The sequence below is a fragment of the Ursus maritimus genome, unplaced genomic scaffold, assembly GCF_017311325.1.
Source record: "Ursus maritimus isolate PB19 unplaced genomic scaffold, ASM1731132v1 scaffold_3, whole genome shotgun sequence".
In the NCBI taxonomy this organism is placed as follows: domain Eukaryota; kingdom Metazoa; phylum Chordata; class Mammalia; order Carnivora; family Ursidae; genus Ursus; species Ursus maritimus.
The window spans coordinates 94,115,177-94,128,608 of record NW_024425563.1 but is presented as its reverse complement, the minus strand read 5'-3'; the positions used below and the strand labels follow the sequence as shown (position 1 = coordinate 94,128,608).

General features: G+C 56.3%; 1 protein-coding gene across 7 annotated transcripts in view; it reads left to right on the top strand.

Annotated features, from left to right (window-relative positions):
* Positions 1 to 3,727: 3,727 nt before the first annotated feature.
* CAMK2B (calcium/calmodulin dependent protein kinase II beta) overlaps positions 3,728 to 13,432 on the top strand; it is an 82,577-nt gene continuing 72,872 nt past the window's right edge. For all 7 annotated transcript variants that reach the window (XM_040644463.1, XM_040644461.1, XM_040644459.1 and 4 more), the window contains exon 1: positions 3,728 to 3,870. In XM_040644463.1, coding sequence (XP_040500397.1) covers positions 3,806 to 3,870 — 65 coding nt within the window. In that variant the 5' untranslated portion in view covers positions 3,728 to 3,805. The remainder of the gene's footprint in view (positions 3,871 to 13,432) is intronic.

The following is a 13,432-nucleotide window of genomic DNA, read 5'->3' as shown; positions in this document are numbered from 1 at the left end:
ACCATTATCGTCACCCTCATCACCATCATCACACCATCATCACCATCATCACTATCACCTTCACCATCATCACCACCATCACCCTCAACACCATCACCGTCATCACCATCACCATCATCACCACCATCACCATCACCATCATCATCACCATCACCATCATCACTATCACCATCACCACCCTCATCGCTATCGTCACTATCATCACTGCCATCATCATCACCATCATCACCACCGTCACTATCATCACCATAATCATCGCCATTATCATCAACACCATTACTGTCATCATCATCATCACCACCATCACCATCATCACCATCACCACCTTCATCATCCCCATTATCCCCATCATCATTAGCATCATCATCACCATCAACATCAAGATCACCACCATCATCACCTTCATCATCACCACCATCATCACCTTCATCATCATCACCATCACCAACACCATCATCACCATCAGCAGCAGCACCATCATCACCTTCATCATCATCACCATCACCATCATTATTACCACCATCACCACGATCACTGCCATCATCCCTCCACATACCTGCCATAGTGTCTTGCTGCCATGTCAAGGGCCAGGTGATTGGAGACTGATGGATTAGGGTCTTCCTGTTCTGGGAAACCACAGCCTACTCTTCCAGGCAGATGGCTGGGCCTGGGAGAGGTGGTGGCAGTGACATCGGTTCCTGGAGGTGAGGGGGACAGGGAAGGCTGTGTCTTTCCTTGGGAGAATGAGCCCCACGTGCAGCACTTTTGGCTCTGCAGATGTGATGCTTGTTGCCATGGTGACTGTCCTAACAATAACCTCCCAGAACTGATATTCCCCACACCCGCCCCAGCTGCCACCTGGGAGGGAGAGCCCTCCTCACCGATGAAAGCCAGCTAGAGAGGATAAGGTGGGAGGCAGAGATGATGCAGGGGTGCAGGTGGAAGAGGGCCCTTCCTGAAGGACAGTTGGGGGGACAGAGCCAGATGACAGGGCTTCTGGGGCCTGGGACTCCAGAAAGTCATGGTTGGCAGCCCGTCTCCCTTCCAGCTTTCTACTTTGCTGGGGAGGAGCTCTCTGAGTCTGGAGGCAGAGAGTAGCTTGTTCTGTGAGTGGGGTACGGGGTTGGGCTCTGTAGGCAGGGGCAATCTGGTCCCTTCGCTAGGTAGCTCAACCATTCCCCCTGTGGTGCCCTCATCAGCCTGCCCTTCCTGCTTTCCTCTGAGTCCTTCCATATCACACCTTAACATCCAGCCCAGACAAGGGGCTGCTTGGGGGAACCCCAGTTCCTGACCGGAGAAGAACAGGGGCCTTAAATCACACCCCTCTAGTGATCCTGACTTCTTGGGAAACTTGGTCTTGGGCAGCCTCCTCAACCAGAGAAAAGAGGGACTTCAACACAGACCACCCAGAATGCTGCTATGTCCTTGCCTAGGGCTGCAGGAAGTGTTCATGGGTGTTCATGTGGGAGTGTGTATTCTGTGTGTGCATGCGTGTTCTCATGTGCGTGCATGCGTGTGAAAATAAACAAGACAAGGGAGGGTCCCTGGGCAGGGACGTTTGAGTCGTAGCCCCTTCTTGGCTGCGTGACTTTACCTCTGTCTCTTCGCTGCCCCGTCTGGTGAAATGGGGATAATAATAGCATATGCCTCGTAGGGTTGTTTGAGAATTAAATGAGATAGTATGTGTAAAATGCATGTGAGCAAATCAAGGTCAGCTGTCATCATGATTTTGATGGCACCCTACCCTGGCATGGACTCGTGCGAGCAGGAGTGTGCATGACCTTGGCAGCACACACGATCTAGCTGCAGCCTGAGAAGAGGCTGATTTGCCAAGGGGTGCAATTTTGTGTTGTTTGTTTTGCTAATTGTATTCTATTGTGAGGGACTGGTCCTTCTTCCAGAGCTCAGAAGGATGTGGATGGCCCAGCTTGCCGGGTGAAGTCGAACACCTAATGTGCCTGCCGGCCCAGGAGAGGTGGCTATCTGCCTGTTAGGAGGCGCCCCGGGGTGCTCGGGTCTCGGCTTGAGGCATGAAAGTGGTCTCCCCTCTGGCCTGGCACTGCTGAGGTCAAGGCCAGACCCTCCTTCCCCACGGGGCGCCCCCTGCTCCAAGCTGGGCACTTGTCAGGGTACTCCTCGGCCTCCGGCCACCTCCTGGGTGCCTGTCAGTTCTGCAAAACCACCCGAAACAAGGGCTGGTGGCGAGCGGGTCTGCTCCTTGGCCTGACAGCCACGTGCCAAAGGCCCCCGGGTTGGGGAGGTCCTGGCTGCCCTACCCCAGAGTCCCTTCGTTTGATCTTTTAGTCAGGAAGCATTTACTGCGGCTTCTGGGGTGAGCCACAGACCAAGGGGAGCGAGATGAGCAGGACAGGCCCACACCCCATACCTAGGGAGCCCACAGTAGAGTAAGTAGCTCATATCAGGGCAGCTACGTGACCTAAATCAAGAGCTGGCTGCTGGAAACTTCTGTCCTCAGGGCCTGCCCAGCACAGACCCCGGCTCTGTCCCCTCAGAAGAGTGTGGGTGCCAGAGCTCAGTGAGGCCTCTGCTGCCCCTGAGGTCCCGGTTCTAGACGGCAGCCCGGGTGTGGCCCTAGGGGAAGGCTCTTTTGTGGGAAATGGGGTCAGCCCAGCCTCTCCTGCCCCTCCCTCCTGCTCTCTCCTCCTCCTCTGTTCCAGGGTCACTTTCAAGATGGACCCTCTTCTAGGCCAGAACAAGGGCAGGCAGGTGGACTAGGCCTGAGAGGGGGCAATGTGTCCCCCTAACTGGGCACAAGGCTGTGAACTCTGCGGACTCCTGACTTATTGCCCGATCAGCCCTATTCCTCTGACTCAGGGGCCCTCTGCCTTCGCTCCTCCACTAGGACACCCCAGTGTTCTAGTCTTCAGGGATGCAGGGAGAGGGCCCTGGGACCATCGGGAGCGGGTAGTCCCCACCCTGTCGTCCTCCTACCAGTGTGTATGCCTGGTCTGGAGGGCCCTGGGCAGCTCTGGCAGGGGGGACAAGGCTGTGCAGTGTGTGGAGTGCTGGAGGCAGGACAGGGGGGTGCCGGCAGCATCTCCTTCTGGGGGTGTAAGGAAAGAGTCCCATGAAGGGTGACACACGTGCCCCGTCCACCCATGTGCACCTGAGTCCCTTCCTGTGATCGCAGTTAGGTGAGTATACAGGGGAGAGTGGGGGGCGGGGCTCATTGTGTGCGGTCCCCTGTGTGTGCTCAAGGGGGTCTCCAGCAGGGAATAGAGAAATTGACTTGGGTGGCTTGTGGTGCCCGTGTGTGTGCTCGTGTCCGGGCGCAGCGTGTGCAGGGAGAGGACCTGGGTGCAGGGCACCTGTGCGGGAGCGGTGCAGGTGATGTGACCAGCCTGTGTGTTGGTGCAGGGTACGGGTGCGTGTGCATGTGCGGGAGCGGTGTGGGTGCGTGTGCAGGGCGAGGGCGCGTGTGCGGGTGCAGGGTAGGGGTGCGGGAGCGGTGCGGGTGCGTGTGCAGGGCGCGGGAGTGGTGCGGGTGCAGGGCGCGTGCAGGGCGCGTGCAGGGGCGGCGGGCGCGGCGGCGGCGGCGGCGGCGGCGAGAGCCGCGCCCGCGTTCCCCGCGCGTAGGTGTGCGGCGCGCTCCTGGCGGGGACGGAGCGCGCAGATCTCGCGTGCGCTCGCCGCCCGGCGCAGCCCAGCCCGGCCCCCGCCCGGCGCCGCGAGCAGAGGTGTCGCCCGCGCCCGCGCCCGTGTCGCCGCCGTGCCCGCGAGCGGGAGCCGGAGTCGCCGCCGCCCGAGCGCAGCAGAGCGCACGCCGAGCCCGTCTGTCGCCGCCATGGCCACCACGGTGACCTGCACCCGCTTCACCGACGAGTACCAGCTCTACGAGGATATTGGCAAGTAAGAGCCGCGGCGCGTGCGGGCCGGGCGGGGACCCGGGAGGGTGCCGCTCGCGGAGGGCTGGGACCCCGGAGACCAGGACCCTCCGCTCCGCTGGCTCCGGGCGCACTGCGGCCCCGCGCGCCCCCGGCTCCTCCCGGCTCGGGGCCCGAAGCGCACGGCCCCGCGCGGCCCCGACCCCCGGGCCCTGGGCCAGGCTGCCGGACCTCGGCGCGCGCAGCTCTGCCCGGCCCTGTTCAGCGCGGCCGCTCGGCCAAAGGCCGGGACTCGGGGCGCGGGGTTCGGCGCCGCGGGGGCGGCAGCAGGTGTCCCCGGAGCGCAGGGCAGACGTGACGCATTTGGCGGCGGGAGGTCAGAGAGGAGCGGCGCGCGGGGGCGGCCGTGGGGCCTAGAGCGCGGGGGAGGGGGCGGCTCTGGCCTGAGGGTCCCTCCTGGCGCGGGCTGCGCTGTCCCCACCCCCACCCCAGCGGCCAGGCGCGGGGGCGGCGGGACCTGCTCGGCGCCTGCTCCTCCGCGTGGCTCCATCCGCGCGGGGGGTGTCCGCTGCGCTCCTGGCCGCGTGGGAACAGCCTCTGCTGCGGGTCCCCCTTGGAATCAGGGTTTTTGGAGGATTTTCCCCCAGATTCTTCTGGAAACACGAGTCAGGAGAGCTGAGGGCTGAGGTCAGGAAGCTTGGCAGGTCCCTGGGGTGGAGATGAGGGGGTGAGGTGGGGAGCTGGATGGGCTCCTGATTTCAGGGTCATCGAAGTAGGCGGGGGGTGGGGGGTGGAGGGTGGATTTCGGAGAGTTATTGACGCGCCTCGGGGAGGGTGGGGGGTAAAATGGGGAGGGACTTTGAAGGCCCTGTGCAGGTAGGGCCTCACCCCTGGGGAACAGGTGGCCCCTGGGCTCTGGTCTGCAACACGCGCGGTGTGGGGCGCCTGGACTCCGAGTCCGTCAGAGGCTGCTCTCTGGCCCGGGGTGGATCAGGGTGGCTGCACCTAGCATCCCTCGGTCGGGCTCCAGAACTCCTGAGTCTCCGGGCTCCAGCCTGGCGCGGCCAGAGCCCGTCGTCCTCCACCCTCCTCCAGCCCTCCCGCGTGGTGGGGGCGCTGGCGAGGTTTCCTCTTACACATCCAGCGGCGGAGCCTTATTTTTCCTTTTCTAGGAAGCGTTTATGGTAGTGCTTGTGTTGGTGAGGGGTGCCGATGGTTGGTAATGGTGGGGTACTGATCTGGGAGGAGTGAGGGGCTGTGCTGATTCCCCCGTTCTCCCTGGATGTGGGGGAGGATGTGTGTCGGGTCTGAGGGCTGGGGAGCTGGGCGGAGTGGAGGAATCCCCTGGCCTGGGGTGGGGGGCAAGGCTGTGACTTGGAGGCCCAGAGACTCCCTTCCATCCGGTGGGTGCTGTTTGGGGGCCTGGCCCAGAGGCGGGCAGGCCTGGAGAGCTGAGCAGAGGGATGGGAAGGGTCCAGCACACCCATCGTGAGTACCCCTGAGGCCCTGAACACAGCTTGGAAGAAGCTGGAAGGGTCAGTGGGCTGGGGGTCCTCAGAGGGAGGTAGTTCTCCCAGGCAGAGAGTGGCCACGGGAGGAAGTCACCCTCTCTAAGGGACCTTCTTGTCGTTTTTCTGCTTGCCCAGGAGCACGCAGACCCTAACGCAGGCGCCCCTTCCCTCAAGCTGCCACCTCCGCTGACACCTCTACACTTTTCTGTGAGCTTCTGTGGGTCCCGCACGACACAGGGTGATCCACCCAACTCCCGGCCTCCGGTTTCAGCAGCAACTGTTAATCCTGGTCCCTGCCACCCACACCGGGGAGTGGAGGTCTCGGCGGCCCTGGGGAGGTGCCAAGAGGGGACCTCGCGGTGGAGGCCAGTCTCCTTCCTGGCAGCAAGAGCAGGAGCAGCTTCGAGAAGGGAGCCACGTGGCTGCCGGCTGTGCTGTGGAGCCAGGGCCGGGAGTGTGAGTGGGTGAGGAGCCCTAGCCCTCGGGATGGGCAGGGGCCTGGAAGGGGAAGGGAACACACCCCAGGACCCTGGGGCCCACCGTCTTGTGCGAGGAGGCTTTCGGGCTCGGCCCGGCGTTCCTTTGTGGAGCCCCCCAGGCGGCGGGCCCACAGAGGGCCCCGGGGGCCTGTCGCAGCCCTGCTGGGGTATCCTGGGTAGGGGAGGCCGAGCAAGTGTAGGGTGAGCTGCGGTGAGGCAGGGAGCAGAAGGCCAGCACCTCTGCCCAGGGCTGGGGTCCAGGTGGCCATGGTGCCTGCTTGCCGCTTGTTGACAGCGCCTGCCCAAGGCAGTGGGTGTTGCTGCCCTGGCCCCAGGTGCATGCGTCCGAGTTTATTTAAAGCTGCAGCCCCTGGCACCAGTCAGAGGACGCTGAGCTCTGTGCCCGGGAAGGGCCGGGCCACGGGCCCACAGCTGCCCGTGTGACGTGGCCACCACTTCTCCCCTCCCTGCCCCGCTCAGAATCCTTCCCTGGGGGCCCGGGTAGCAGGATCTGAGGGCCAAGAGGGGTTGTTCTCCGGGGCTGTGCCCTTCCTGGCCTAGGAGGGGCAGGGACTCCAGGCCAGGACTCTTGAAACCCCGCCGGGAGGCCCACGTCCTGGGTCAAGAGCCACCTGGAGCTGGAGGTCCCCAGACAGGCACCCAGCAGGGTAGCGAAGCTCTTGGTGTAGCGTCGACTGTCCAGCCATGCGGTTTTAATCGTTTTTATGGCGGACAGATTTTAAGAATTGAGAAAAAATTCCAGGAGTAATAAAAGAACACTTGGATCTCTTCTACCAAGAATTGAAAACTCTTACTCTTGTCCTTTGGCTTTAAGTTCTTTTTTTTTTTTTTTTTTTTTTTTTTATAAAAAAAAACTAAAAAAAATTANTTTTGGTTTTTAGTTTTTTTTTTTTTTTTTTTTTTTTTTTTAATTACAAGAAAGCATCACAACTACATTTTAAGTAATTCCGAGTAAGTTCTGGAGGTCTGACGTACAGCACGGTGATTCTGGGGAACGGTACCACGTCGTGTACTTGAAATCCGCTAAGAGAGGTCTTAAAAATTCTCATGGCGCGCGCGTGCGGAGGCGCGCGCACGCATTGCGTGCACGCACACACATGCACAGACATACTGCACGCGCACGCACGCACACACATGCGCACATACACTGGGCGCGTACGTGCTCGCGGCAGTGACTCCATGAGATGGCGGGCGTATTAACCGCGGTGGGGGGTCATCCCGTGATGCGCGCACAGGTGTCGGACCATCGCGCTGTACACCGTGTACTCAAGGTTGTGTGTCGATTACATCCCCGTAAAGCTGGAAAAAGCGCTAAGGAAGCTTTCTCCTCCAACCACTGTCACGTATTTGCAGTTTATCCGTCCAGACTTTTTGCTTCATTTGCACACAGATAGAAGCACCCGAAACTAAGGAACGTGTAGGATTCTCTGGGGTGTTTTGTTTTAACTTTCCAGAACTGTTCTGATCCGTGTTTCCACTCAGCTCCATGCCAAGCGCACCTGTCGCGTTGATGGCCCCGGGGCTGCTGGCCTGAGGCACGTTGTAGCCGCCCCCTTCCGGATGGAGGCCTAGGTTGCTCTCTCCAGGCCCACGGCGAGCTCGCGGCGAGGGCTTCTGTAGGGTTGGTCCCGGGCGGTGGGGTTGCTGGCCGGGTCCGTGTCTGCGTGTGCGTCCAGCCCCTCCCGGCTCGCTGCCCTTCGGAACTGGCAGACCTCAGCGGTTGGAGAGTCCGTTGGGTAGGGAGAGGTCTTTGTGTTCCAGCTCCGAACCTGCCACTTTGGGGGGGTAATCTCCTTTAAAAGTTGGGTGATCTCTCCAGAACACAGCAGCGCCCAAGGGGTCGGGTTTCATGGGTTCTGGACGCTTCCCCTGGGGGTAAGGTGGCCCCATTGTAACCACCTCTAAAGTGCATGTCACTTGATTCGAGTTGACCAGGAAGCCGCGCTCCAGCCCCATTTTACAGACCCAGAACCAGGGCTCAGGAAGGATGGGCCGTATGTCCCAGCAGCGAGGAGGCCCGGCCTCCAGTCCAGGGCACCCCAACCCTCCCAGCTCCCCCTAAACTTTGCCAGGCCCAGAGCTGACCTTGGTGTGTCCTTGACTGCAGCCCGTATAGGCCGGTCAGACCAGAGCAGGCCCTGTCTTGGGGCGTGAGCCCTCGCTGGCGATGGCCCTTTCTCTCAGCCAGCGAGTGACCTGCTAGGGAGTTACTAGATAAACAGGATATTCAGAGCAAATTGATGGTTGAGTCTCCTGAGCTGCGAAGCCAGGTTGCCAGGGAAGGAAGAGAGGGCTGGGTGGAGGAGGAGTCAGCTGTTTGCTCTCTCGCCCCCTCCAGCGAGCGCTTCCCGCCCCAGAGCGTTATGCCAGCGCTGCCTTCTGCCCCGGCTGCTCCCCCAGATCCACCCCCCCGCCCCCGCCCCCACCCCTACCCCTCCCTCGCCCTGCTTTTGGCTGGCCCTAGCCCTCGGGCCCCTCTGACACGTGGGCAGACCCCATTAGGCTATGGGTGGGGTGCAGGCCCCTTTGGCACCAGGGTGAGACGCGCGGGACTGCACATTGGAGGGAAGGGTGAGCAAACTGGCCCCAGAGCTGGCGCCCCATCCTTAGTGGAGGGTGTTTAGGGAAGAAGTCACACACGCCGAGGCTGCAGCAGGATGCACATGAAGAGGACGCTCCTTTAGTTACTATTGAGCAGTATTTTTATACCATAACCTACTTTGCCGGGAGCTAAGAATATACCTCGCGCTTGCTACCTGCACTCTTTCTCTCCTGGTAACGGTCCCGACAGTTAAGTGGTGCTTATTACATCAGCACGCTTCATCCGTGAAATCTGCACTGTGACCGTTCCCAGTTCACGGCACAGGTGGACGGAGGTGCCGAGAAGCTCCATCTGGGGCCAAGGCCACGTGGACCCGGATTCGAATTTGGGCGATGGGCTCCGGAGTCTGCCTTCCGCTCCTCACGGCAGCTCATACCCGTACTCTCTTCTTTCCACCCGCTGATTCACGGCCTTCTTGTGGTCGACTCTGACCCTCGGGTTTTCGTGACCCGCCTGTCCTCGGCAGGCTGCTCACCAAGCCCGCTGTGCTTCTCCAGCCCCTGGTTCCTTTCTGTAAAAGCCTCGTTTCCTTTGGTCGTCCTTCCACGACAACCAACACTCTACCCCTGTTTGGACCAGCAAGGCTTGAAATTTTATTGCATTAATTAAAGTGCAAGGACAATCTCATGTTATAAAGAGAAGTAAATACACATGTGTGTGCAGTAAAAGTGACTCTTGGACACTCAGTTTCCTCAGCCCGGAGGAGCCCGGGCGGTCTAGCATCGGTGTAAGAGCACACGTGCTCATGTACACGCGAACAGTGCGGTCGCATATGTATCTGATTTTTAAAACACAGATGGAATCATCACATACGTGATTCTGCAGTTTTTTGCCCCTATCTGTTCACACCGATGCCTCCAGTCCGAATGTTTTCTTACAGCTCAGGGCCCGTCCGTGCCCCTAGATGCACAGGGGTGTGCTGGCTGTAGTTTTTACACCAAAGATGGGACCCGTCCTCCGTCCTCCGATAAGCATGATGGGGGATGAGAGGGCCTGTGTGTGATATCGGGGCTCCTGGGCTTTCTCGGAGGGCGTGATCGCGGTGCAGGAAGGAGGATAGGCATCGACTGTTCTTGGCCGGGCACAGAGACCTCCTTCCGAAAGACCCCAAGACCATATTTCTCCCCTCTTTTATCTCATCTAAGGGAGAGAGATTTTTTTTTCTTCCACCTAAAAAGACATCGCTCCCTTGAGAGTCCGTGTTGACCCTGCTGGGTTGAACAGGTGCTGAACGGGACCGACCGGGAGGAGGTGACGTGAACGCTGTCTGCTCCTTGGACACGTTCTGTTCCTCCCTCTGGTCTCTGAGGCCACCTCCCTGGTTCAAGGCAGGAAACGTGGCCTTTCTGGAGATTTCAAATATATTTTCAAAAAATTTAATTCCCTCTTTCTCTCCCACAAAAATGGAATCTGATTTTTAAAGCATCTTTCACAGCTGCGAGTCACTTCGTTAGTGTAGAAACATAAAAATGCATTATGTATCAACTTGGTTTTCCAAAAATTATCATATTGGCATATTACATAGAAATGTATATTTTATTCATATAAAAGTCTGAATCTATTTAAAATAAAAACATCCTTGTATGTTAGAGTGGCAGGACTCGCTACCAAGCCCCGGGACCCCTTGTCCCCTGGTGTGGAGGGTCGCTAGCCTGGCCAGTGGCTCTGCTCCCGCCGCACGTCATTCTTTCGCTCCGACATAACGATCCCGACATAACTAAGGCTACGGTTCTTTGTTAAGCCAGATACAGGCATTTGTTGAATTTTGGAACAGATTGGCAATAGCTGGGCAAAGATTTAAGAAAATTTTATGGAGGAAGCATAAACCGCACTGTTCTACGGGGGGCGGGGGGCGAATTTCAGAGCCACCACCTTTCCCACTTGACGAGCAGCCGGTGTGGGTTTGACCTCAAGCAGGAGAGTCACCAGGTCCCCTGATGTGACGCCCTCCTTGGGGTCCAGCCCATCCGGGGTGGGGCCCGTTTCCAGCGAGGAGCTGAGGGGCAGCCCCTGCCTCTCCGTCACCCAGCCCGCACAGAATTCCAGGGCTTCGAGCCAGGCAGGTGGTGGGTGCCCAGCAGAGCAGCCTCAAAGGCTGCGGCTCCTTCCCTGCAAGGTGACACACGTGCCCTTTGAGGGGTGGGGCCTCGCAGGCGAGGGGAGGCGGGAGGTGCTGCTGGTCTCAGGGACGCTCACACACCTGGCTTGAGTGGCTGCCTGTCTTGTTACCTGGTGAGGTGTGGCTGCAGGGCGGGCATCTCCGAGGGGCTTGCCGCAGAGTTGATGCCACGAATTTGCACCGTTCTTTCCATGTCTTAATAAAGTTCTTCATGTGGGTCCTGTTCTTGTATATTGAGGTGCAGCCTGGTTCTCAGAGTTGTTGGTTTGAGCCAGGCCATCTGTTTTTGTTTGTTTGTTTTTCTAAGTAGGCTCCACACCCAGCATGGAGCCCCACATGGGGCTTGAACTCATGAACCTGAGATCAAGACCTGAGCTGAGATCAAGAGTCGGATGCCTAACCGACAGAGCCACCCAGGCGTCCCCATGCCAGGCTGTCTGTTAAGGGCTTTCTGGGTAAAGAGCGCTGGTCTAGTGAGGAGTGCACCTGCCAAAGAGGTGACCGATGCAGTGGTTCCCAGCCCTGGCTGCACAGTGGGGACCCCGCCCCATACCCGCTGAGTCAGACACGAGGGGGATGAGGTCTCAGGGGGGTTGCAGCAGGCAGTGCAGACACAGACCCGAGGCCAGGCCCAGGCTCCTTCCGCCTGCCTGGGCTCTGTAGGAGCCTCACTTGACCGTGGGTGTGGAATTGACCTTCTTTTTCTGTACACTCAGCCATGTTACACCTGATCCTGTCTGTCTAGAACAGGGCTGTCCGGAAGAAACGCAGGTCTAAGTCCCACGTGTCATTAAAATTTTTCTTCTACTTAAAGTAAACAGAAACAGGTGAAAGGAAGCTTAATAAATAGATGTATTCAGTTCAGTGTATCCAGAGTATTATTTCAACACAAAATCAATGCAAACATTATTGTTAAGCTATTTTATATTTTTAAAAATATTACATATTTGAAATCTGTTGTGCCCTTGACAGCCCATCTCCTTCTGGACCAGGCACATCTCAGGTCGTGATGGCTGTTGTAGGCAGCGGTCACTGCACTGAACGGGGCATGTCTAGAGCGTCAAGGTCATTATTTATTTATTTATTTGGCAATTTTTCTGGTTTCTTTTGCTCCTCTGCAGCCTTGTTCATCCCCTAAGTCTGCTTGCACACTTAACTATTTACAGGCCCTCTCTCGGTGCTGGGGGAACAGTTGTGAACAAAGGGTGCTTGCTCCCATAGAGCTAATGCTGGTGGGGGAGGCAGGTGACAAACATAAACACTAAACACGGTATATGATGGGGTGGAAGGTGATTATTACCTCGCTCCGGGAGTAATTACAGGGACTCGGGAGTGCCGTTTAGGAGGAAGGTGGCAGCTGTAAAAGGGGTGGTCGGGCCATGTCAAAGGAGAGGAGACTCTAATTGCTAAAATCAGGAATGAAAAAAGGACAATACAACTGACCCTACAGAAATGAAAAGATGATAGGGAGTCCGTGAATGTCTGTGCCAAGGTGGGTAACCCAGATGAAACGGACAAGTTCTTAGAAAGACAAAAGCAACTACAGTTGACTCAGGAAGAAACAGGAAATCCGAATAGGCCCGATAGCAGTGACGGAGACTCACCGATAAGCGAGAAATTTTGAAATGTCCCACAAAGAGAAGCCCAGGCCCAGATAACTAACTTCACTGGTTGATTCTATCAGACATTTAAAGAAGAATTAATACCAGTCCTTCACAAACTCATTCAAAAAATAGAAGAGGAGGAAATTTTTTTCCAACTCATTCTATGGAGTCAGTAATACCGATACCAAAACCAGACAGAGATCCCAACAGAAAGAAAACTATGAACCAATATGGACGTAGATGCAACATCCTCAAGAAAATACTAACAAAATAGAAAAAAGTTGTATATTGTGAGCAAGGAAAGTTTATCCTGGAATAATGGAACATTGGTTCAACATACAAAGGTTAGTCACCATCATAGAACATATTAATAGACTAAACAGAAATTATTTATTTTTTTTTAAAGATTTTATTTATTTATTTGACAGAGAGAGAGACAGCCAGCGAGAGAGGGAACACAAGCAGGGGGAGTGGGAGAGGAAGAAGCAGGCTCATAGCAGAGGAGCCTGATGTGGGGCTCGATCCCATAACACCGGGATCACGCCCTGAGCCGAAGGCAGACGCTTAACCGCTGTGCCACCCAGGCGCCCCGACTAAACAGAAATTATATGATTATCTCAATAGATGCAGAAAAGTATTTGACAAAATCTAATATCCTTTTCTGGTAAAAGCACTCAACAAACTAGGAATAGAAGGGAATATTCTCAACTTGATAAGGGACATCTATGGAAAACCCACAGCTAACATATTGAACAGTGAAAGACTAAATGCTTTCTCCCAAGGTCAACGTCAGGTCAGGACAAGACAAGGATATCTGCTCTCTCCATCTCTATTAACACACTATAGGAGGTTCTCGCCAGGACAGTTAGGCAAGCAAAAGGAAAAGCACCCATAGTTGAAAGGAATGGGTAAACCTCTCTAGATTTGCAGTTGACATTGTCTTATATATAGAATATCCTAAGGAGCTCCCGGGAGGGCTATGGGAACTAAAAATGAATTCAACAAAGTTGCGAGATACAAGATCAAGATATAAAATTCCATTATATTTTATTACGCTAGAAATGTTCAATCCCAAGATAAAATTAGGAATTAGGAAAATTCCATTCACGATAATATCTAAAAGAATAAAATACTGAGTAATAAATCAATAAGAGGAGTGCAAGAACTTGAACACTGAAAACCACAAACTACTGCTGGAAGACATTTGAGAAGACCTAAGAAAATGGAAAGACATCCCATGTTCATGAACTG